This window comes from Carettochelys insculpta, chromosome 11, assembly GCF_033958435.1.
Source record: "Carettochelys insculpta isolate YL-2023 chromosome 11, ASM3395843v1, whole genome shotgun sequence".
NCBI classification, from domain to species: Eukaryota; Metazoa; Chordata; order Testudines; family Carettochelyidae; genus Carettochelys; species Carettochelys insculpta.
Genome location: NC_134147.1, coordinates 5,951,848 through 5,976,756, shown reverse-complemented (window position 1 = coordinate 5,976,756; position 24,909 = coordinate 5,951,848). Strand labels below are relative to the sequence as shown.

General features: G+C 45.0%; 1 protein-coding gene and 1 long non-coding RNA gene across 14 annotated transcripts in view; one reads left to right on the top strand and one right to left on the bottom strand.

Annotated features, from left to right (window-relative positions):
• Positions 1-24,452, bottom strand: part of LOC142019308 (uncharacterized) — a 39,530-nt gene extending 15,078 nt beyond the window's left edge. The window contains exons 1-2 of the long non-coding RNA XR_012647034.1: positions 24,342-24,452; positions 21,197-21,313 (exon numbers count right to left, since the gene is read on the bottom strand). This is a non-coding gene — a long non-coding RNA (uncharacterized LOC142019308). The remainder of the gene's footprint in view (positions 1-21,196; positions 21,314-24,341) is intronic.
• PBRM1 (polybromo 1) overlaps positions 1-24,909 on the top strand; it is a 119,386-nt gene that overhangs the window by 40,458 nt on the left and 54,019 nt on the right. For all 13 annotated transcript variants that reach the window (XM_075006000.1, XM_075005991.1, XM_075005998.1 and 10 more), the window contains 4 exons: positions 3,531-3,747; positions 17,892-18,033; positions 18,913-19,010; positions 23,636-23,912. In XM_075006000.1, coding sequence (XP_074862101.1) covers positions 3,531-3,747; positions 17,892-18,033; positions 18,913-19,010; positions 23,636-23,912 — 734 coding nt within the window. The remainder of the gene's footprint in view (positions 1-3,530; positions 3,748-17,891; positions 18,034-18,912; positions 19,011-23,635; positions 23,913-24,909) is intronic.

Here is a 24,909-nt window from a genome sequence, read left to right as displayed (position 1 = left end):
TTAGACAGGGTTACTTTTCCCGTGAAAGAACAGGTATGTGGCTTGGTAGTCCTCCTGGACCCTTTTTTATCATGGCTAGGAGCGCTTTTGGGCAGCTTCATCTGATCTGCCGGCTGTGACCCTTCCTGAATTAGCATGACTTGGTCACAGTGATCCATGCTCTTGTCATATCTCGACTGGATTATTGTAATGCACTTTATACGGGACGTCATTCGCAGAGTCTTCGGAAACTTCAGCTGGTCCAGAATGCAGCTGCCTGAGTTTTAACTAACACTTGTTATGCAGAGCACTTTATGCCAGTTCTCCGGCAGCTGCACTGGCTTCCATTCCAGTAGGTTTCTGGGAACAATTTAAGGTATTGGTTATGAGTTATAAAGCCCTAAAATGTGTTGGATCCACAGTATTTAAAGGACTGTCTTTTCCCATATGAACCTGCCCCGGGGACTGAGGCCAGCTGGGGAGGCTTTGCTCACTGTTCCTCCCCACTAAGGGAGATATGGGTAACATCAACACGGAGCAGGGTCTTCTCAGCCTTTGCTCCCAGGCTGTGGCATTCTCTTCCCTGGGATATTTGCATGGCGCCAACATTAGCATTGTTTTGGCACCAGGTTAAAACCTCCCTTTTTCTTGTACTTTTGTGGTTGTTTGAGTTTGTGTGTGCGCACTTTCTTTTGAGAGGTTGTAGTAGGTTTTATATCCTTTTGGAGTTTTTGTATTTTTAAATCTCTTTATAGATGTTAATATTTTTTACAAAAAAATTATAAGCTGTTTTAAACAGAGAGGCAAAGTAAAATATTTTTAAAGAAATAATAATTTACTTATTTAGATGTCTTCTGGGTTTAGTGAATTTGTACAGGCAGCCTTTTTCCATATAGTTTATGATACAGTCTCTGTACTATTGTCCTGCAATAAATATGTAACCTTGCTAATGTTGCTTCATGACTCTGTCTTGAAGGTTATAGATTTGGAAGGAGAGGGTAATACCATTGTAAACATGTTTTAGATCCTAAGTTAGCTGCTCAATCAAAGTAAAGTGGCATGAATAAGTCCTACAGAGGATAACACTGTCTTTTTGTAGTCTCTCTTGCACCCTCTGTGGTATCTTTTATTAGAATAAGCTCTTCAGTCCAGGTATGATAATTTAAGGAGAAACTTAAGAGAATCTTTCTCAACACACACACATAGATAGCTTAAGTTATTAAGTTCAAAATAAATCAAACTCCCTTAAGTATGTGTGAAAACCTGATCATCTGCTTACTGATTTCCAATCCAGCAGCAAATTCTGTTTCCTGATCTTCCACTTGCTGTTCATTTAACAGTTTAACCTTAGGCTAATCACTTACAACAGAACTTTCAGTGGCAGATCCTTGGTACATCTGAAACTGGGTATAAACTGTCTCACATTGAGAGTCCTTAAATCAGTGCACACAGACTAGAAGGGACTGTTAGGATTTCTAGTCAGGCTTTCTGCATGACACAGGTCAGAACTTCACCAAGTGATTCCTGCATCAAGCCTCTGATTTTTGTTGGCACTAGAGCATGTCTCTAAAATTAGTAACTGTTTTCTGAAAATGTGATTTTAGGTTTGAGCTTCAGTTTCCCTGTGTTGCAGGATTTTGAGCCTCGCTTAATTAATACTTTAGAAGGTACCCTGAGATCCTTGAATGGAGGACATTTTAAAACTGCAGGTTTTTTTATTATTAAACTTTTGTGGGTAGAAAATAAAAACTCCTGCAGATGTGTCATTCAATCTCCAATATGCACTTGCAGTTATATAAGTTTGAGAGAGAGGATGATTATTTCACAAGTGCTCTAACATTGTATTCAAACTCTCTATGGTCCCTGTATTGGAACTTCTAGTATGTTGTTTGAATTCTTTGGGCTGTCCTAAGAATTTTTCCTTTAGTCCATTAGTATTTTGTCTTGGGACACCTCAGTTAAAAAATATTCCTGTGGGGAAGGTAATCAAGTTGCTGTGTGCTCCTGAATGTCTAGAGATTGTAAGAGGAGTGCCATGTCGTCCATGCCATGTTCTAGAATTTCTCTCACATTCTAGCAGTTCTAAAGATCTCTAACATATATATGTTTAACACAAGGAATTTGTAACCTTCTTAAAATTGGTTCATGAATATATCCTATGTTTTTGAAAGATTATTCATCTTTTCCTAAAGCATTCCTTCAGCATCTTTCTTTTACACAGCAGATACTATGCCCTCACCAACCGTGGATTGCTCATGTCCAAGATATATTGTAACACTTCTGTGTGCGTCACTCTACTTTACTCATATTTACAGACATTTGTATTTACAAAAGTACAGAATTCAGCACTTCAGCATGATGGCAGATAATCGTGATTTAATATTGTTGTCTTGTTATTAAATAAACAGAGAGCTGTTTTCTTCACTAGTTTGTGTTTTAGTGGTCTTAGTTTGTATTCTTAAATACAGCACGTTACAATAATCCCATTTGGCAGTGTCAAAGGAATGTGGTCCATGTCTGATAAAGTGTGCAATCTGTTTGCCAAGTCAAAGTTCCCCTGAGTTCTTCTGACTTTGACATTGTTAGGGGAGATCAGTTTCATAGCAAACAGTACAGGACTGACTGTCCTAACTCACTGGATCATATGTGTAGATAGAACAGTTTTGGCCATTTGGCCTGGACATCCAGAAACAGCAGCTAGCATATACTGTCCCTCCTGGGGTGCGTCTACACTAGCCAGCTACTTTGAAGTAGCTGGCACAACGTCGAAATAGTACACGTCATGTCTACACGTGCTGTGAGCTATTTCGATGTTGAAATTGACGTTAGGCGGCGAGACGTCGAAATTGCTATTCCAATCCAAAGATGGAATAACGCCTTTCTTCAATGTTTAGTGTTGAAGTAGGGTGTGTGTAGATGATCCGTGTCCTGCTACGTCGAAATAGCGGGGTCCTCCATGGCTGCCATCAGCTGAGGGGTTGAGAGACGCTCTGTCCAGCCCCTGCAGGGCTCTGTGGTCGCCACGTGCAGCAGCCCTTAGCCCAGGGCTGCTGCTGCAGCTGGGGGTCCATGCTGCGTGCACGGGGTCTGCAACCGGTTGTCGGCTCGGTGGATCTCGTGCTGTGGAGGCCGAGTGTGTCTGGGAGGGGCCCTTCAAGGGAGTGGCTTGGGGCTTTGCTGGTCCCTTATTTCGACGGGAAGTGCTTGTGTGTGTGGACGCTCTGCGTTTCCTTCTGGGGTGGCTCCTTTCTACATTCTCCATTGCTACTTTGATGTTGAACGTCGACGGCACCAGCCCTGGAGGATGTGTAGACGATACGTGTCGAAGTAGCCTATTTCGATGTTCTTACGTCGAAATAGGTTACTTTGACGTAGCGTGCTAGTGTAGATATAGCCCCAGAGTTATAAATCTGAGTATTTCAAAATGGGTAAATTCTTTCACTTGCTGGTCAGACATGACCTTGTCTATTATTGTCAAACAGTGAAAGCACCAGAGAGCTTTATTTGTCTGTCCTTTGGTTGCTCTACTTACTTTTTTTCTTTTTTTCCAGCTGCTGCCCGTTATGAAGAAGGAGAATCTGAAGCAGAGAGCATCACTTCCTTTATGGATACTTCTAACCCTCTTTATCAGCTTTATGATACGGTTAGAAACTGCCGAAATAACCAGGGTCAACTGATATCAGAACCCTTTTTCCATTTGCCTTCCAAGAAAAAGTATCCCGATTATTATCAGCAAATCAAAATGCCTGTTTCATTGAAGCAAATCAGGTAAGGGAATATGGAGGGTAAACTATATTTGCTGGGCTTGAACACATTAAAGAGATTTGTTTCATTTCTGGCATGCTTTACAAGAGTTAATTCTTGAAGCCAAGCATTTATTTTTATATAAAATATTTTGCCCTTCAAATTGGTATGCATCCATCTTCTGGCTAGTGATAGAACAAGCTTCTATACAACACCCATGGTGTTCTTTGTTCTGGACCTTATGAGACATTTAGCAGCATGAAGAGGTTTTATCTCTGGGCATCTTGTCTTGTCCTCTGCTTAGGCAACCACTGAGATGTATATTATTACACTCTTTGATGGTGTGAACTCTGGAAAGGTGACCATGATTGATTCCCTTTTTAGGGCCACAGAACAGCTATCAAAATTAATCGTTTCTATTCATTATTAACCAAGGCTGGATTTGAGTTAGGTTATATGAAAACTGCATGCCATAAATAAATGGGTGACCCATCAATACAACTGATGGTTTGTCAGAAACCTGACCTAAGAGAAGGAAAAAACAGTCGTCTCATTCTAATGGGGTTAATTTGTTCATGGTCACAGAAGGATTTGATGGAGCTTTCGTATGTATTAAATCATTATTTGTACCATAGTCTTTGTTAAAACCTTTTCCTTTGGAGTACTTTGAGCCCCTAATGCGAATATATAGTAAGGGTATTATCTTGGTTGCAGTTTGTGGCATAGGCAGGACCATCACTTTATTCCCTAAGCAAATGATTCAGTTGAAGTTATTTGCAAACTGGAGTGCAGTGGTGCAGGATCAGGCCCTAACTGGGCAAAAGTTTCAGGCATCTTTGTAACCCTGTTAATATATTGTCTTTTCTATAAATTGAAATTGTATAGTAACATGGTCCATTGATTTGGTACAATATATTGTGAGCAGAGTCCTTGTTAAACCACAGCATAATCAAATTCACTTTTAATGCATCAAAAGGATTTGCAAGTATGAAGTGTAACAAATACTTAAGTGAGCTAATTATCATAAATGACTGCAAGGCATTCTTTCACATAGAACTCAGTACAACTGCTAGCCTGATGTATGAATGTAATCGTGTTAAAAGAAGCAAGAAATATACTTTATCGAGAGAAAAAGAAATTCTAAAACTCACCTTAAATTTTCTGGGGGTAGAATGTTTGAGCAAAGCAGAGGGCTTTTGCTTTGTGACTGTCGTTAGTAGCAATACACAAGACACCATCATGGGACTAACAGTTACAACGGCAATGCAATAATTTAATAGCAGAGTGACTCTGTTAAATCCATGCATACTGCTTTGAAAAGGTCCTGTTGGTATCAGGGATGGAACAGATCAGTTACTCACCACACTGGATAGTTATGTTTCTGTTTTTTTCGTACAAAGTAAAAAGAGACAGAAGCACAAAAAAATCAAATCAAAATAGAAAATATTTCAGAAACAGGTGACTTTATTCAGAAGCACTCAGAAGAGAGAGGGATGTGCATGAAACCAGTTTAAAAACTACATACTGGCACACTTTCTCTAGTCTGAGATGATTAAAGGGTTCTTGTACTGGATTCATGCTTTTATATAGTCTTGGGCCTTTGACTGGCTTGAAAAATAGTTGTTCAGTTGACTGTTCAAATATTTTAAAGCACTGATTTAGCAGAGTAGTGCAGAAAGATGTGGGCATGCCATAATTTAGAGAGAGACAATAAGATAGTCTCTGTCTTATTCTTTGTCTTTTTCCTATGAATCCCACCGTTCTATTTGCTTTTTTGACTGCTGCTGCACATGGAGAACTAGCTACAATGACTCCAGTGTAGTCTCCATCATTTTTTACGTATAGTTGGGATTATGTTTTCTAATGTGCATTACTTAGCATTTATTAACACTGAGCTTCATCTGCCATTTTGTTGTCCAGTCAGCTGGTTTTGTGGTATCCTTTTGATGCTCTTCACAGTCTACTTTGGACTTTGAGCAGTTTTGTATTATCTGCAAATTTTGCCGCCTCACTGTTTATATCTTTTTCTCAGATCATTTGTAAATAGGTTAAATAGAATTTGTCCCACTACATTCTCCTGGGAGACACCTCTCTCTCTTCTGAAAACTGACCATGTATTTCTGTCCCCTGTATCCTACCTTTTAGCCAGTTACAAATCCATGTCAGGCTCTTTCCTCTTTTCCCATGACAGCTTACTTTGCTTTAGAGCCTTTGGTGATGGGCCTTGTGAAATCTTTCTGGAAATCTAAGTACATCCAGTATACCCACTGACAGCCGTTTTTCCTCATGCTTGTTGACCCTTCAAAGAATTCTAGTAGATTGGTGGGGCATGATATCCCTTTAAAAAAGCCATATTGACTTTTCCCTAACAAATTATATTCTACATGGCTGACAATTCTGTTCTTTACTATAGTTTCAACCAATTTGACTGGTATTGAATGAAGTTCATTTTACTGGCCTGTAACTGACAGGATCATCTCTAGAGCCCTTTCTAAAAGTGTGCATCACAATAGCTATCCTCCAGTCATTTGGTACAGAAACTGATTCAAAGGATAGGTTGCAAACCACAGTTAGTAATTCTGCTTTTCCTATTTGAGTTCTTGTAGAACTCTTGGGAGAATGCCATCTGGGCTCAGCATCTTATTTCTGTTTAGTTCAGTGGTGGGCAACCTGTGGCCCACTGGGGTTCTGTGTGTGGCCCATGAGACATTTTACTTACTGTTGCCCACATGCAAGGCTGCCAGATTCCACTGGCTTCCATCCATATAGTTTTTCCTTCCTGTAATACTAAAGTGACATACACGTAAAGGGATGGTAAATGAAGTAAGGTGCATGCTGACTGCGTGCAACATTAACAGTAAGAACTGAGCAGTTCCTCCGCATCCTGTCAAAGTCCTGCTGTGGTTTAACACACCCGGCAATTTCCAGGTACGCAAGTGCAGTTAGCAAAATACCCTATCCTAGGAGACCATCTTTGTTATGACGGTCTTGTAGCCTTCTGAGATGGAGGGCCACTCATGCAGCCCACTCACTAGCCTACTTTGTCCAGGGCTGGTTTAGTTTATCAGTTTGTTCTAAAGCCACCTCAGTCTGGGGTAGTCTTTCAGATTTGTCCCCTGGCTCCAGTTTGGAAATCTCCCTCATGTTCTCAGCCTCCAAGACTGACACAAAGAATTCATTTAGTTTCTCTGCAATGACCTTATCTTCCTTGAACTAAATGTTCTTCTTCGAGTGTCCCCGTGGGTGCTCCACATTAGGTGTCGGGCTCGCCTGGCGCCGCAGATCGGATCTTCCAAGCAGTTTCTGCCGGAACGCGCATGCGCCGGTGCGCGCCGCTCCCTTGCGCGCTCCTGGCCACGTGCGCGATCCGGTCCCCGCCAGTTCCTCTTAACCGCCGTCGGCTGCAGATGGAATCTGACTAGGCTACGGCCAAGTTAGCGTATTCAATGGTTTTAATTGTTTTTCTTTAAAGTTTTCAAGTTCTTAGTCTACTGTTAAGTTAGCCAGTTGTTATTTTCAAAAAAAAAACAAAAACAAAAAAACAAGAAACAACAAGCGGGACGGCATTCAGTCCAGTCCTAGTAACAAGCGGAGCACCGGAGGCCAGGAGCCTAGGGCCATTAGCCCTCCTGCCACGGCAGGCTATCGGAGAGGGGGAAAACAGCACAAAGAAGGTGCTAAATACCCCATTAACAACTAAAAGACTCACCAACAATGTCCTCTTCAGGATTCAAAAAATGTGAGTCTTGCCGAGAGGCAATGCCAGCGTCTGATGGGCACAGTCACTGCATAAGGTGCCTTGGGGAGTCCCATGTCACGCAGAAATGCTCCTTCTGTGCAAAATTAACAGCCAGAGCAAGGAAGGACAGGGAGATGCGGCTTAAAATGCTGCTCTTCGACAAGGCCCTCCAGCCAGACGTGCCGGAGCGGCCGCAGCAGGAGGGACCCTCCGGGGCCCATAAAAGGAAAGCTGCCTCCCTCACCCCATCAGCGCAAAAACGGAGGAAAGTCTCCCCAGCCTGATCCCTGCTGGCAGCAACAGCGAGCGGGACGGGAGGAGCGCACAGCCCCCAGCCGCAGCAACAGCTGGTCGGTGGCAGCACGGAGAGCCACGTGGAGGCGGCTCAGCCTCCGATAATCAAACAGCCGCCCCGCACCACAGGCAGGGCGGCGGCTAAACAAGTGCCGGTACCGGCGGCACCGCAGGCAGCGGCACCGACCCCCGGGGAACCGGTGGTGCAGAGCGCGCAGGCACGCAGCCTGCAGGCACCGGAGGACACTGCCCGTGCGGCACCGCCTATAAGCGTGCTGAGCGCGGCGCGGATGGGGCCGAGATCCCCTACATGTCAGGGGGCGGAGCTACCCCCTCAAGGGAGGGGGAGGGCTGCACACAAAACAAGGCACTGCAGCCCCTCTCCAGACAGGGCTGCAGAGTTGCTTTCTCTCAGCCCTCTGCTCATGCTGCAGACTGCAACTAGAAGGCAGGAGTCCCCGCTAGCCTACCCGGAGCCCCCGTCTCCATTTTTACAACCAGCCTCGCCCTGGCTGGGACCACCTTCACCCTTCGTGGGGTTTGAGCCGCTGGAGTAATATCACAAATCGCTCTCTCCAGTGTCCCAGGTCTTTCGACGATCTCGCTCCCCCAGACGCAGAGGGTATGCACCAAGGGAGTGGTCCAGGTCACCTTCCCAAGAACAGTGCCCATGCTGCCATGGTCGTCCCTATCACGCGGGGCAAAGACACCACCGGCAGTCTACCAGGGAAAGATCCCCACAGACGGTCCCGTATCCCCGAGGGCAATAGTGAACGGGGACAGAGACTCAAGTATCTCGGGGGAACTGGTTATGGAACCCCGAGATTTTCCCTTGCAAGCTTCCAGCAAGCGGATGTACCATCACCAACAGGAACCGGAAGGGTCCAGGGAGGCGTACCCTAGTGGTTCCTCGCTCTCCTCCCCGGACGAGGCTACGGCCCCGGGGGACGTCCATCCTCCGGACGATCTCAAACAGTTTCAAGAGCTGTTTAAGAGGGTGGCCTTCACGCAAGGCATCCAGACAGCAGAGGTGCAAGAGAAACACCATAAGCTCCTCAAAAATCTGAGACCTCCGGCCTCCTCCAAAATAGCAATACCGCTTGATGAAGCAATCGTGGAGTCCGCCACTATGATATGGCAGACCCCCGCGACTATTCTGCCTGTCCACAAGAGAGCGGATAAGAAATACTTCGTGCCGGCGAAGGACATGGAGTTCCTGTTCAGCCACCCACAACCAAATTCCTTGGTGGTGGAGTCGTCGCAACAAAGATCAAAGACATCTCAATTCAAGACAGGGGGAACAGACAAAGATGCCAAGAAGCTAGAGCTGTTCGGCAGAAAGGTCTACTCCTCCTCCACTCTACTGTTGCGAATGGCAAATTACGCAGCGCATCTAGTGAACCATAATTTCGACAACTACACTAGGTTAACCTCCCTCATGGACTCGCTTCCAGAGGACAAGGAACCGGTGCTCAAGGCCATCGTGCAAGAAGGCTACGCGGCCTCGAGGACGGGAGTTCAGATCGCCCTGGATGTTGCGGACACAGCAGCACGCTCCACAGCTACGGCAGTGGTGATGCGAAGGGAGTCCTGGCTCCAGACTTCGGGTATACCGAGGGATCTGCAGGCAAAGATAGTCGATCTTCCCTTCGACTCGCAGAAGCTGTTTGCTGAATCAACTGACTCGGTCCTTCATTCCAGTAAAGATTCAAGAGCCACACTTAGGACCCTGGGGATTTACACCCCTCCATACAGAAAGAAAAAGTACTACCCTCAACAAAGACGGTTACCAGTACCAGCAACAGCGTCCCCAGTACCACAGGGGTTATGAGCAAGGGCGACATCAACAGCACCAGCAGTACAGAACTCCCAGGCGACGTTCCCAACAGAGCCGTGCGTCCTCGGGGCAGGGCCAAAGGCCACAAGTTTGACACACAGATCCAGGGCTGCGCCATCACTACCATCGCACAAGGTCATCCGAAGCGGTTATTCCACCATCGCCTTCGACCATTCTATGACCAGTGGCAAAGGATCACCACAGACAAATGGGTGCTGGAGATCATAGCCACGGGGTACGCCATCCCCTTCGAGTCGCTCCCACCGCCACGACCTCCACCCAGGCCCCACCTCCAGGAGGCCTCCCACGTAGCGAGGCTCAAGCAGGAGGTGGACCATTTCATGCTCATAGGGGCAGTGGAAAGAGTGCCGGAGCAACTGCAAGGGAAAGGGTTCTACTCGAGGTACTTCCTCACGGAGAAGAAGATAGGAGGCTGGAGGCCCAGCTTAGATCTTCGAGGCCTCAACCGGTACCTGCGCAAGCAACGCTTTCGGATGATCACAATCGCCTCCATCCTTACGGCACTAGACGATGGAGATTGGTTCGCAGCCCTCGACTTACAAGACGCGTATTTTCACATAACTATCCATCCGGCTCACAGGCGATTCCTCCGGTTCATGGTAGGCAAAGAACATTTTCAATACAAGGTCCTACCGTTTGGCTTCTCCTCGGCCCCCAGGGTCTTCACCAAGACCTCGGCAGTGGTGTCAGCCTACCTGCACAGACAGTGGGTATTTATATTCCCGTATCTGGACGACTGCCTACTCAAAGGGGCCTCGAAGGAGGAGGTACTACGCATGATACACGTCGCAGCAGGCACGTTCTCTTCGCTCGGCCTGGTTATCAATCTGGCAAAATCAAAGATAGACCCCACACAGGACATAGAGTTCATAGGGGCACGCATAAATTCTATTACAGCGAGAGTGTATCTACTAGAGACACGCTTTCGGGCCATCGGCTCCCTCGTGCAAGTCATCACCTTCAGCCCTACGGTGCCAGTTCTGACGTGCTTACAGCTGCTGGGCCACATGGCAGCAGCGACATTCATAGTACAGAACGCCAGGTTACACATGCGCAGCATGCAGCACTGGCTGGCGAGCGTATACAAACCGGCAGCACACGCCGTTCACAGGGTGGTGTTGCCCACAACAGAGGTGCGCAAATCCCTGCAATGGTGGGTAAACCCCAAGAACTTGCTAACAGGGGTACCCTTCCACCAACCACAAATATCGGTTTTTCTTACTACAGATGCCTCCCTCATAGGGTGGGGAGCACACATGGGCAAAGAGGTGATGCAGGGGCTGTGGTCCTCCACGGAGCAGTCACTGCACATAAATATACTGGAGCTCAGAGCAGCGTTCAACGCCTGCAGACACTTTCAAGACCATATACAAGGCAAAGTAGTCGGGATCAGTACAGACAATACCTCCACCATGTTTTATATAAATCGGCAAGGAGGAGCTCGGTCCCGTGCCTTATGCGCGGAAGCAGTCCGGTTGTGGAACTGGTGCATCGCCAACAATATAATCTTGAAAGCCTCGTACTTACCAGGCGCTCACAATGTGAAGGCAGACCAGCTGAGCAGGCGTTTCGCACTCACGCACGAGTGGCAGATCCGTCCCCATCTGCTACGACCAATTTTTCACGCACGGGGTTTTCCCCAGGTAGACCTGTTTGCTACTCAACACAACAAGAAGTGCCCACGATTCTCCTCCAGGGCAGGGCAGGACTGGGGCGGGGGTCCCTGGGTGATGCATTCGCGATCTCCTGGAGGGGCCCCCTGCTTTACGCTTTCCCTCCCACAGTTCTGATCCACAAAGTCTTGCAGGAAGCCAGGAGGGAAGGAGCCCGAGTGATCCTGATAGTCCCAACGTGGGATCGACAGCAATGGTTCCCCCTGCTCCTGCCCATGTCGGACCGTCCACCGATGCCCCTTCCGGTGGCGCCGGATCTGCTTACGCAAGCCCAGGGGTCCATAGTGCATCCACACCCCCAAGGCCTGCGACTACAAGCATGATTAATCCATGGCTCAGCTCCCTAGAGAGCACATGCACGGAGGAAGTGCAACAAGTCCTAGAAAGTAGCAGGAGGACTTCCACCAGGAAGACCTACAAGCAGAAATGGACTCGCTTCACGGCATGGTGTTCTACCAAACAGCTAGCCCCCCTTTCGGTGCCTATACCTGTAATATTAGAGTATTTACTGGACCTCAAGAGAGGAGGACTCTCCCTATCCTCGTTAAAGGTCCACTTTGCTGCCATTTCGGCGTTCAGACACGAAGAGGAAGGGCACACGGTGTTCACCCATCCCATGGTTACCAGGTTCCTCAAAGGGTTGGTAAACCTATACCCCCCTCGGAAACCACTTCCACCTTTGTGGAACTTGGACCTGGTGCTTAATGCACTAACGGGACCACCGTTCGAGCCTTTGGCCACGGTTTCCCTCCGCCTCCTTACGATAAAGACGACGTTTCTTCTCGCAATCACATCAGCTCGCAGAGTGAGCGAGCTTGCAGCAGTTATGGCAACGCCACCCTGCACTGTTTTTTCCAAGGAGGCGGTAACCATACGGCTGCCTTTGTTCCTAAAGTTTCTTCTGAGTTTCATATTAACGAACCTATTGTTTTACCCTCGTTTTATCCAAAGCCTCATAACTCTAACAAAGAGGCGCGCCTACACCTCCTGGACGTGAGGAGGGCGCTAGCCTTCTATATAGACAGGACCAAGTCCTTCCGGAAAACGGATAGACTCCTAGTCTCTCTCGCTCCCAAATCAAAAGGAGAAGGTCTGTCTTCGCAGAGAATCTCGAAGCACATCGTATCCTGCATAAAAATGTGCTACGAACTCAAAAAGACTCCTTTACTAGCCACGCCCAGGGCTCATTCCACTAGGGCGGTGGCGGCATCAACAGCCTTTTTCAAGAGCGTTGCGCTAAAAGACATTTGCAGAGCGGTGACCTGGTCATCCTATGACACCTTCGCCAAACATTACGCCCTTCACAGGGTATTCGAAGGGGATACCCGTCTCTCGACAGCGGTCCTCTCGGGGACAAGCTGCACATAATCCGATTACCCACCTCCTATCTTGGGTTACCGCTGGGTAGTCACCTAATGTGGAGCACCCACGGGGACATTCGAAGAAGAAAGAAAGGTTACTCACCGTAGTAACGGTGGTTCTTCGAGATGTGTCCCCGTGGGTGCTCCACTACCCGCCCATCCTCCCCGCTTCGGATCTCTGTTTAGTGTTTTGCAGGAGCATCCGAGGCGGTTGGTCAAGGAACTGGCAGGGACTGGATCGCACACGTGGCCAGGAGCGCGCAAGGGAGCGGTGCACACCGGCGCATGTGCGGTCCGGCAGAAATTGCTTGGAAGATCCGATCTGCGGTGCCGGGCGAGCCCGACACCTAATGTGGAGCATCCACGGGGACACATCTCAAAGAACCACCGTTACTACGGTGAGTAACCTTTCTTTCTTGAAGACCTTTGTTTCAGGCGGGCAAAAGCAGAGATTCCACAGCTCAGATGATGCTGGATTTCTGCATCATTGTCGACTTTAGCGGGAAGATGACTTCCAAGGTATGGGAAGTGCTCCACATTTTCCAGCAGCTCTCCATTGACTTCAATAGAAGGTCCATGAGATTGTCCTGTTGGTGAGGGTTGGTGGAGCATCTTCATCTTTTTGATGTTCTGTGTGAGGCTGAGACTCTTGCACGCTTCAGCGAAGGCACTTACGATGGTCTGAAGGGCTGCAGGAGAAAGAGCAGCAGCCATGTTGTCATCCGCATACTGGAGTTCCATGATCAAGGTTGTGGAGTTCTTGCTGCGAACTTTCAGTCTCCTGAGATTGTCTATAGCATGACCAGGAAGATTTTCAATCTTCACACCATGTGGAAGCTTGCCATCAATGAAGTGAAGGGTCATGGTCATGAAGATGCAGAACAGTGATGAGTCAATGGCTCAGCCTCGTTTGACTACTGTTTTGACCTCAAAGGTGTTGCTTTGGGATCTGTTGTTGCTCAGTAGTGTGGCAGTCATGTTTTTGAGAAGCAGCCACAAGATGCTAATGAGTTTTTGGGGCAGCTGATCTTTGAGAGGATGGTCCACAGGGTGCTACAATTGACTGAGGTGAATGCTTTTGGTCAGGTTGGTGAAACTCATATATAAGGCATGGTTTTGTTCACAACATTTTTCTTGTTGTTGGGCAGTGAAGATTATGTCCACCATTCCTTGGAATGCTCAGAATCCATGAAGGAATCAAAACATGGGATTCTGGGAACATTTCTGCTGAGAGTATCAGGTGTTGGTTTGCAAGGATTTGAGCTAAGATTTTCTCTGCCATTGACAGCAGGAGGAGGTCACAATAGTTTCCACAGTCCAACTTGTTTCCCTTCTTGAAGAGACTATCCATATGTCCCTGAAATCTCGTGGTATCTGCTCCCTATCCCAGATCGTGAGACTCAAGAGGTGGAGGAGTTTGTGGAGCTCAGGTCCACCTTCTTTGAAGACTTTGGTGGGAATTCCATCTAGTCCAGTTGTCTTGTTGCACTTCATTGCTTTGATGGCAGCTTGGACCTTACTGTGAGCAGGAAGTGTTGCAAGATCGTGTCTAGGCAGTTGCTGAGGGATATGGTCATGGGCAACCGAAATAGCGAGAAGAGTGTATTTGCAAATTCAGTTACAAAGTTAGTACTTCAAGAGCTGTGTTGCACATGAATACGAAGCAGTCCGTAATACATAACATCAAACTGTAATTTTTGTCACTCCCTTATTTTAAGAAAAGCGCACACACACAATGATTTGTATCAGTTAGAAAGTTGTTACCCCCATCTCCAGGCTTTCCCTGCCTCAGCCCCCAAATCTGCCCCGCCATCCCCAAGGTTTACCCCCCGTCCCACAAACCCACCCCCCAGGTTTCACCCTCCAGCTCCAACCCGCTCCCCTCCCCCAGGATTTACCTGCCTCAGCCAACAAGCTCTGAGTGCTGCGGCTGCTCTTCTACAGCTGCCGCCTCCCCCACCCCCACCCTCCGCCCCGTTCCCCTCTGCTGCCTCCTTCTCAGTGTGGTTCTGCAGCTCTGGCAGGTGCAGTCTTGGTCACGCCTCCCCCCCAGCTCTCTTGCAGACTAACTTCCCCCTCATGGTGTGCATGGGTGGCTCCCTGTCCAGCCAGCTTCCCCGCTCCCTGCTGCAGCTTTAACAAAAAATTAAATTCCATTTTAATGGTGGGCATTATTTAAGTGGCCATAAGTGGAATCAGTGACAGCAGCACTTGGAGCTGCAGGTGTCTCCGGAAAGAGCCGAGTGTAGCTCTGAAGCCTCAGGTTCCCAACCCCGGTCAAGAGAAGCTAGGACCACAGTGAAGGCGTGGTTCAAGAGCTGATTATAGTGCTCCTTCCAGCAAGAAGCAATGGCTTCATTGTCTTTCAAGAGTTGGGTACCTTCCTTTGACCTCAAGGGATTGATTCCATAGTTTCTTGGTCCATAAAGAGCTTTGATAGCATTGAAGAAACCTCTTGTATGTCTGCAAGATGATGTCTGCGAGATGTGGGAGTTCTTACATCTTCTCAGTCTACCACTGTTTTTTTTTTTCTCTCAGAGTTCTTGTTGTACATTGGACTTCTGCTTTGACCTTGGCATGCACTTCTTTCTTCATTGTGCAGTTGATGTTGCTTTGTCAGGCCCAAAAGGCTTTCCTTTTTTCCTCAGTCAGGCTTTCAGTTTCCCCATTGTTCTCATCAAGCCAGTCCTGATGCATCCTGGAGTGGTAGCCAGTGGTTTCTCCACAAGCTCCAATGGTGGCATTTTTCAATAGACACCAGTGTTCTTCCACATCTTCAGGGTGTGCTGTCAGCAGCTTTCTTTGGAGTGCTCTCTGGAAGTCATTTCATCTGATGGGGTTCTTCAAGCCTTGCATGTTGATATTTTGTCGGTTCTGTTGCCTCTGACATACCCATTTTTTCACAACCCCAGTCGCCATTGTGGATTTAATAAGGCAGTGATCTGTTCCGCAGTCATCAGCACTAGTCATTGCATGTGTGAGAAGGACATAACACCAATCTTGAGAGCAGATGATGACACAGTCTCAGGGGTGCCAGTGATTTGATTGAGGATGTTGCCGTGAGGGCTCAAGTTTGTTATTCTGGCTGAAGAGGGTGTTTGTGGTGACAAGCTCATGTGCCGCACATTTTGTAAGGAGGAATACTCCATTGGATTTGCTGTTGCCGACTCCCCAGTAGTAGTCTGCTAGAGGTTCACATCTCTTCCTGTCCTGGTGTTAAATCCCCAAGAGAATAATCTTGTCGTCTTTGGGCATGTCTTTCAGGACTGTATCCAATTGGGTATAGAACTTCTCCTTCAGGTCATCTTTGGCGTCTGGTGTTGGTGCATAAGCATTGATTACAGTTGCCAGATGGTTCTTGGCAAGCTTCAAGCAGAGTGTTATGGTTTGCTCAGTGATGCCACCAAGGAGTTCAGATAGGATCTTTGTCAGTTTGTTTTGATGGCAAATTCTACGCCTTTAGTTTGTTTTTCTTCCTTTGGGGTTCCTTTCCAGAAAAATGTGTACCCTTCACCTTCTCTTAGCTGTCCTTCTGGTCTATGCATTTCTGCCAGAACAGTTATATCGATGCTGAACCTTTGTAGTTTGCGGGTGATAATTTCTATGCATCTTTCAAGTCGCTTGCTGTGTAGGTTGTCCAGTAGAGTCCAAATATTCCATGTTCCAAAGTTTACTGTTCAATTTTGATTGCATAGAGGTGGAACCCACTGGATGTGGTTTATCCAGTGAGGTGCGTTGAGGTGGACTGTGTCGGGTGAACAGAGTGGATCGTAAATAGAGCTGCTCAGTCATGGATACATCAGCCAGATTGTTCGACCATCTTAGTCCTTGGAATGGAATGAGTGATACATATGTCCACCACCTACATGCTGGTCCATGACTAAAAGCTTCCAGACTTCAGAATCCTGCTCCTGTTGCCATTCACCAGTCACCGTAGGGTTTAAGTTTGGGAGAGCAGTATGCAGAGGAAGATGCCTGTGCGTGACTTCTTTTAACATGGGGAGACTGTTGCACTGTAGCTCCCACACAGTTCTTGACAGAAGGCTCAGGTCCAGTGGCATGGGATCCACAACAACTGGGAGTCTCCTGTCCACAGCAGCCTTCACAGCTGTTGAATTTTGTTTAATAGCAAGGGGACTGGATGCCTCAGGGACTTAACAGAATAAAACCTCTCACACTTCTAGGTCACTAGTACAGTTTGGTGTTGACCAAAAGCGGTTAGTTACATTTATATTGCAAAAGCACTGAAAGGCCTCCTCCATGTCAGGGGCCAGTTCTGATGGGCTTGGGACAAATATAAGTAACAGTCCCTATTTGCAGATTAAAAGACAACACCTATCAAATGAATGCAACAAGCAAGCAGGCTGGGAATGTGGTGTGAACGAGGTGGGATAACAGAAGTAATAGGATAGGATCAGTTTTAGCTAATCAGTACCAGTTCTCACAATTAGCTGGCCTGCCTGCTTAGCAGCTTCCAGTTTGTGTGCTATTTTGCAGAGACCAGTTTTCTGTATGCATTTTAACTGAGGTGGTTTTGAGGGGGGACCTGAAGGAAGTTGAAGCTTTTAGGTAGGAATTTTTCCCACACCTAAGGGGAAATGGGGAAAAAGCAAAAAGTGTTTGCAAGTCACTACTGATTGCAATTTGCTTCCGGACATGAAATGACTTGATGATTTCAGATCAGTTCTTAATAGTAATTTCATGACAGACTTTACTGCAGTTAGTGCTAATTTACATACTTCTTCCTGGCAGTTTGAGCAGAGGCCAAAAATGGAAAGTCTGCTCCAAGGGAGTGTGATGCGTTACAAGTTCCCGATAATTGGAGCCATTGGCACTTAGTGTTTTTCGTGCAGTGCTGATTGCCTTGTAGCGCCATGCTCACAATGAAAATGGGGACTGAATATCTTTTTGTATTGCAGGTGCTGCTTCCAGTCTTGTTGGAGCAGTTATAGGGGAAACTTGTATTTCTGTCTCACATGCTAGATCTAATCTATGTACAAAAAGAGGCTTCATTCTCCAGAGCTGTCAGGATGGCACCTGTGCTAATGCTAAATTCACTTAAAAATAAAATAAATTAAAACACCTTGTTTGGTATGCCCAGTTGCAGCACTGAAGTATCAAGGCACCGTCAGAACACATTCTTCCTTCTGTTACTAACTTGCTTGGGGAAAAAGCATTTAAAGTAATTATTTCACAGTAGTCCATCGAGGTAAAGTAACGTAAGTTGCCTGTCTTTTCCACAGAACCAAACTGAAGAACCATGAATATGAAACTCTAGACCACTTGGAGTCTGATCTGAACTTAATGTTTGAAAATGCCAAACGCTACAATGTTCCTAATTCAGCCATCTATAAGAGAGTACTGAAAATGCAGCAAGTTATGCAGGTATAAAGAGAACAACAAACAATCAAGATGATAGCTGTGTGTTTGAATTTGTTTTCTTTAGGTAGCAGTTCTTGAAGCCTTTCAGTGTGCCATAGCATATTAGCTGTCCTGTGTGTTCAACAATGCAGTTTTCATGGTGAAGTATCCTGAATATATTTGAATGTTTGGATATTCAGTGCATTGTGTACTGGATCATCTGTCTTTGTTAGGTCTGCAAAAATAATGTGCTGAATGGGGAGTGGATCTTCTTAGTTATCTCTCTAAATTACTTTGTTTGCAAGTAGATTGAAATCAGGCTGTCTGATCCAGACTAAAACGGCTACCCCTCTGATACTTGAAATCAAGCTGTGAAAGATAAGTGCAAGAATCTTTAAAATTGACATGCAATGTAGCTAAAGGTTTGAGGAGTACCCATGTTAGTCAGTTTTGGTAAAAAGACTAACAAATTTCAGATGCAGCTAAGGAAGTGGGCTACAGTCCACAAATGCTTATTTCCAAATACATTTGTTAGACTTTAGGTCCCACATGATTCCTCATAATAGAGCTAAAAAGACCATAATAGGAGAATGCTAACATGCTTTGTGTCTCCTGAATTGCATCATTTAACGGATCAGTCCAAATAGCTTCTAGTCTGAACTAGCATTGACAAGAGTTGATTCTCCAAATAGTTTGTCAGTTTTTAATAAATTTCCTTTTGTGCAGATGTCTTTCATTGAATTACAGTCATTGGAAATCTTTAAATGGTGCTTTAATATTTATGACTCCTGCAGTTGTAGATGTGTCTTTTTCAGCGAATCTGATATGTGCAGCTGTTTAATATTAATTTATTCTGGGAACACTCAGTAGCAAGTCTGATACTAGGGATTTGCTCTTTTTCAGGCAAAGAAGAAAGAGCTAGCTAGGAGAGATGACATTGAGGACGGAGACAGTATGATTTCTTCTGCCACATCTGACGCTGGAAGTTCAAAAAGGAAAAGGTATGCCCTTTTGTTTTTCCAACAGACATCTTCTTGGTTATGCTTTTATTTGTCATACAGAAGAATATTAAAACATCAGTGTTTCAGTCTTCACACATGAAACTTATCTCATTTATCAGTTACAATTAGTTATCCATACTGACATTTTCTTACTAATATATAAATATATAGCTGGCAAGAATATTTATACTTGAGTTCCTTAAAATGTATGTTGCTTATATTTTACATAATTATGTAATAGTATACCTAAGTTTCTCACTTAAGATACAGTACTTCCAGTCTAAAAAGAATTCTGTAGTTTCCTGTGATGTATTGTCTGCAGTAAAATAATTATGTTGCTCCTCTTACTTCTTTTCATTGTCTATAGCTCTCCTTTTTACTACTAGTTATTGGTTTCCAAATGTAAATTTTTTTTTTTATTACTGTTAAATTCTGTTGCAAGATACTGTTTTCTGACTGGGGGAAACTCCCTGAGATAAGATCACTGGATTTTTCTTATTCAATTGGTACATTTAAGTTACGGTCCACCTCTTCCTTTCTTCTGAACTCATGCTCCCCCAAGTACTTGATCACTAATCATCATGGCCAAGGAGGATATAAATAGACCAAACGTAAGAGAGTAGGATGATTATGGCAGGTGGTTGAATATTAACATTTGTGCACATGAAACAAAGCAAAACTCCGGACATAGTGCTCTGAAGCATTATAAATGCCCACTAAGATGGTAGGCTTAAAAATGTCATGTTTGGAAGATAAATGCTAACCCTTAATTCTTCTTTGTAACACTGGGGAGATAGAAGAACACTGGGAAGAAGTGTTTACTGAAATTACTGAAATAGACAAATTTGCTGGAGCAAATTGAGTTTTGTATCCCTCTATCGTTGCTCTAGCTTGCTACTGTCAACTGTGTAGGTTCTGAGTTCATTGTTATGTCCGAGAGAGGGATTGGAAACAAGTGAAAGCAGATCGGAGCCATCAAAACAAGAGAATATTTTATAAGCCTGACTATAGAATTGTACAGTGTTCTCTATGTATTTCCAATTGCTGTCATCAAAGCCAGACACTTCTCAGGCAGAAAGTCGCCAACTGAGCTAAAGGTGATGATCCAGTTTAGTGATACCATTGGGGGAAAAGAGATCCTGAAAGACAGCTGGTTATCAGAAAAAGAGAGGAAAAAAGTTTGAAATAAAATTCTGGGAGGAGCAGATTACACACAGACTTGCAGTTTTTAACTTATAGAATCAGTAGATGCTGCTGACACATGCAAATAAAATTGCCTCTCATGTTCTGAAAATATGTATTGCATTGGATCCTCTTGTATAAGAGAATATTGAAATCCCTGTTTTTAAAAAAGTGAGAACTCATTGAAAAGAAAATGAGTGGGGCTGTTATGATAAAATACCACAATGAAAAGCAGCTGATAGCATTCTCGGGAAAGAGCAACATGGTTTTCTGAAAGGCCATGGATGCGTCGACTAAAGCGTCACACTACGATGCATAATAGAAAAATTCTGAGTATGAAAATGGCAACTCTACAGAAACTTCTAGGACTTGGAGAAGGCATTTGACAGCATTCAGACGACCAGTCTGTGGGGCGTTCTGCAGACATAGAATCCGCCATTAACATCAAAAGCTTGTATTTGATTTTTACATACAGTATCGATCACGATGAGCTCAATTTTGAAGCCTAAGCAGAAATACTTGGGGGTGCCTCATATCTCCTCTTCAGCATTGCCATTGACTGGGCAATGTAATATACAACAGAAGATATGCCAAGAGGATATACCCTTCTCATCCCTGACATGCCCAGAGGATATACTCTACTCACACCTCCTTTGGATGTGATCCTACTCTCCTGTCACATAACCAACACCATATACACGGTAACACAACTCGACTGAATGCATTCAGACAGCAAACGAAACTGATAATCAACTGCAATAAGACAAATGTCATGACCTCTAATATAGCTTCCCAATCACCAGTATAGAGAACAGTGTTCTCACAGTTGTAGAAATGTTCATGTAACTGGGTAGCGCCATCAGCCAAGATGGTGGATCAAGCCAGGACATCCGGAACAAAATCAGTAAAGCAAGGAACACCTTCAGGAGCTTAAGTACAGTCTGCGACTCATCAAAATACAACACCAAAACCAGACTCCAGATTTATTGGAGCTGCATACTTACAATGTTACTTTATCTACTGATCACAGAGCAACCAAGAGGATGTGAGCACCATCATTGCCAGGGACACTAGAGATGAATTGGCTGGTTCCATCACCAGAGCAGCAATAAGATGAACACCTGAAGGCAAACAAAAACAAGGACATCCCAAAATAACATGGCAAAGAGCTTTGGAAGCTGAGATGAAAAACTTGGTCCACAGCTGTGAAACCATTCAAAGAGTTCACAGAAACAGACAGGAGTTGATGCCCTAACTGCCTGAGGCCTAATGGAAACATGACCATGATAAAAGAAAAGCAAATTTTTTTGTTGTTGCCCTCTCAGTGTGGCAAATAAATGGCTCAGAACTTGAATGTGGATCCATATAATGCTGCTTCTGCCTTGTAATATTTTTGCCTTGTTAACTTTTATCATAACAGACATTAAAAATGGAACTGAGAAGCGTAGAAGCGTAGGGACCTCAAGAGTTTGTCCAGTCTGTGTTAACTCTGTCTGGGGCTGCTTGAGAGAATCTCCAACTAAGCCTCATCACCAGTGAAGAAATACAAGCTGTGCTTGCTTTTTTTTTTTTTTTTTTAATTTGGATAGCGAAGAAACCCTTTTTCTTTCTCCATCTTATTGTGATAGGTAATATTACATCTGTTTTCTGGTTTTATTTTTTTTTAATTGCTTGTCAGGGTGGTGTCGTCTGTTACCAAATGCAAACATCATGAAATAGCTGATTTTGTGAGACTCTCTGGCAAGCGTAGTTTTTGCTTTTAAATGCATAACATTACTTCTGCGGCAAAGAACTAAATGTAGAAAGGTCTGTGCTGCAGTAGTCTTGGAGAGTAATCCGTACTGCAGTCTGTTGGCCAATGAAAACTAATATAGAATGTTGATGCTAACTGGCTTCTGTGAGGAATCAGTGATAAAACCTGTGCTTTCAGGTGACTGCTTTCTGATTGCTTTCTGTAAAATAAATTGATTTAATTCAGAAGCTAGGTTGATGCACTGTTACGGAATCTAATTGAAAGAGTTCCATTGTATTTGAATAAAAGTTAGGACTGGGCCCAATTAAAATAATCGACAATGTAGTTTAATGTATAGGGTGTACAGATGTGTAGAGAGCCACAAGCAACTTCATTTTACTGCTAACAAGTCACAATTTCATTATAATATTAAATTTCTTTTTGATGGCATTATGAAATCACAATAGTTTGCTGTAGGTAAACAAATAAGAAGGAAATAGTGAGAGAGGCATCAGAAACCAACTGGTACTGAGCCCATGGTGGTTGTTGTTGATGATTGATGCTGATGAAATAGCCTCTTTGACGTTAGTGTTGGTAAAGCTTGCTGTTTTTTGACAGCTGGTCATGTAGTTCAGAAGCCACTTTCTACTGATTTGTAGATGATCCTTCTTTATATTTTATCTTTATGATTCTACATTTTTCATAGCATATGTGCTAAAAGTCTTGCAAACATTCTTGCTCTGTAGCTCATTCTGACAGTGAAATCGTCTTTTAGGATTAAATTTTATTTTAAAATTTGCCTCTGTTCTTGAACATCCAGCTTCAGAAACTTGGGCTTGGTATATTTTTTCCAGGGTGGTCAATATTTCGAGATCTCTTTGACTCGAGCACCTCTGAAAATCAAGCTCTGAGTTTGTGGAATTGAAAATCCAAAAATTGAGGCACTCAGAAGCCTTTCTTAAAAAACTGAGGTCTTAGGTAGGAAATTTATTTAATCTAGGCACAAGAGTTTGTAAATGATGGTGCTTACACCCAGTGCATGTGTGTGTCCGCGTGCGTGCGTGTGTGTGCATGTGTGTGTGTGTGTGTGTGTGCACGCGCACACGCTGTTACTGAGTACTGATGCCTGAGCATCCCAGCCAGGGGATTGGCTTTTGCTGGTGGGGTGGGGGGGGTGCAAGGAGGTTGTGCAGCCTGCTGAGTACTGGTTCCTCCAGTTTTCGCAAAAAAGACTGCATACACCCATTCATTTTCTCTGCCTAATAGGTAACTACAGTCAAACGGGGTGACATAGGAACTTTAGGTTTCAAAATACAGAGTGTAACTCCATAAATTGATAAATATTCAGAGTAAGGCAGCATCATTCATGAAAACAGTGTGATTTGTTTGGTGGATTAACTTTATCTCAAAGTGCAGCAATGGAACAGGAGAGGTGGTGTTTTAAAACTAGCTGTCTAGCTCACCTAGTGTTGCACTTCTGTAGGGACCCAAATTCTCTGGTCCTAACTATCATCACTCTGTAATTACCGGTACATTTAAAATTGGGATGCACACATTTCTAGTGTGGTGGTGGTGGTGGTCTTTACATGCAGCTGTTCATATTCTTTTAAAACAAATTGCAATCGATATATCTTGCAGCAGAAAGAAGAATGTTCTAGCATAGATGCACAGGAGAGAAAAAAATAACCTTTTCCCCTTTTGTACCCAACAGTAAAAAGAATATAAAGAAGCAACGAATGAAAATCTTATATAATGCTGTTCTTGAAGCTCGAGAGCCGGGCACAGGCAGAAGGTTGTGTGATCTATTTATGGTTAAACCCTCCAAAAAGGACTACCCGGATTACTATAAAATCATATCGGAGCCTATGGATTTAAAAATTATTGAGCATAACATCCGCAGTGAAAAATATGCAGGGGAGGAAGCTATGATAGAAGACATGAGGCTAATGTTCCGAAATGCCAGGCACTACAACGAGGAAGGCTCCCAGGTACTGTTTACATCAGGGTGGGCAATAACTTTTTGTTGAGGGAAGGAGCGCTCCAGGAACTTGGAAAGCGGCCAAGGGATGCCCTCTTCCATGCTGTGATGGAGGAGGTGCAGGGTCTGGGTTGGGTGCAGAAAGGAGTCTGAGGTAAGGAGGTCTGGGAGGCAGTTTGGGTGAAGGAGGTGGTTGTGACCTAGGTTAGGTGTCTGGGACACGGGGGTCGGGGATAGGGGCTTGGGTTGTGACCTGGGGCAAGTGACTGGGGTGCAGGAGGGAGTACAGGGGATTTGGATTGTGACCTGAGGCAGGAGATTGGGATGCAGGATCTGGGAGGCAGTATGGGTGCAGGAGGAGGGCAGAGGGTTAAGGTTAAGTAGCTGGGTCAGAAGATTATGGACAGGAAGGGACTGGGGTGCCAGCCAGGAAACTTACCTGGGCAGCTCCTGGCCAGCAGCCCTGCACCACAGAGCACTCAAAACGGCTTTCTGTTCTCAGTAGCTCTCTGCTCCACGTGCCAGAGGGGGAGATAGGCTTCATGTCCTGCCCCCACCACCCCCCAGCAAAATCTCTAAGTTCCTGTTGGATGGAAACTATAAACCATCCAGTGGCATCTGAGGAATTTTGCAAAGGGGCAGGAACCGAACGCACAGCCTCTCTCCCAGCTCCATGTTTGGAGTTTAAAGCAGCGGCTGGCTGCTCTGTGCCTGGAGCAGACCATGAGGCCATATCTTGCCCACCCCGGCTTAGATTATGCAGTTACCTTCATGCTTTGTTGCACAATGAAAATTGTGTTAGAATTTTGTAGCAGTTAATCTCTGGTTATTCCATCTAGTTGTTATGTAAACAATTGCAAAATAAACTCATGCACCTCACCATAGTGCTCGTTCTAAACCAGGAACACTACTACTTCTGTACAGATATATTCTGCCTTCAGGTACATGCAAACATAAACACAGCACCTTACATTTTAAGTGTACATCATTTAACTGTACAATTCTGT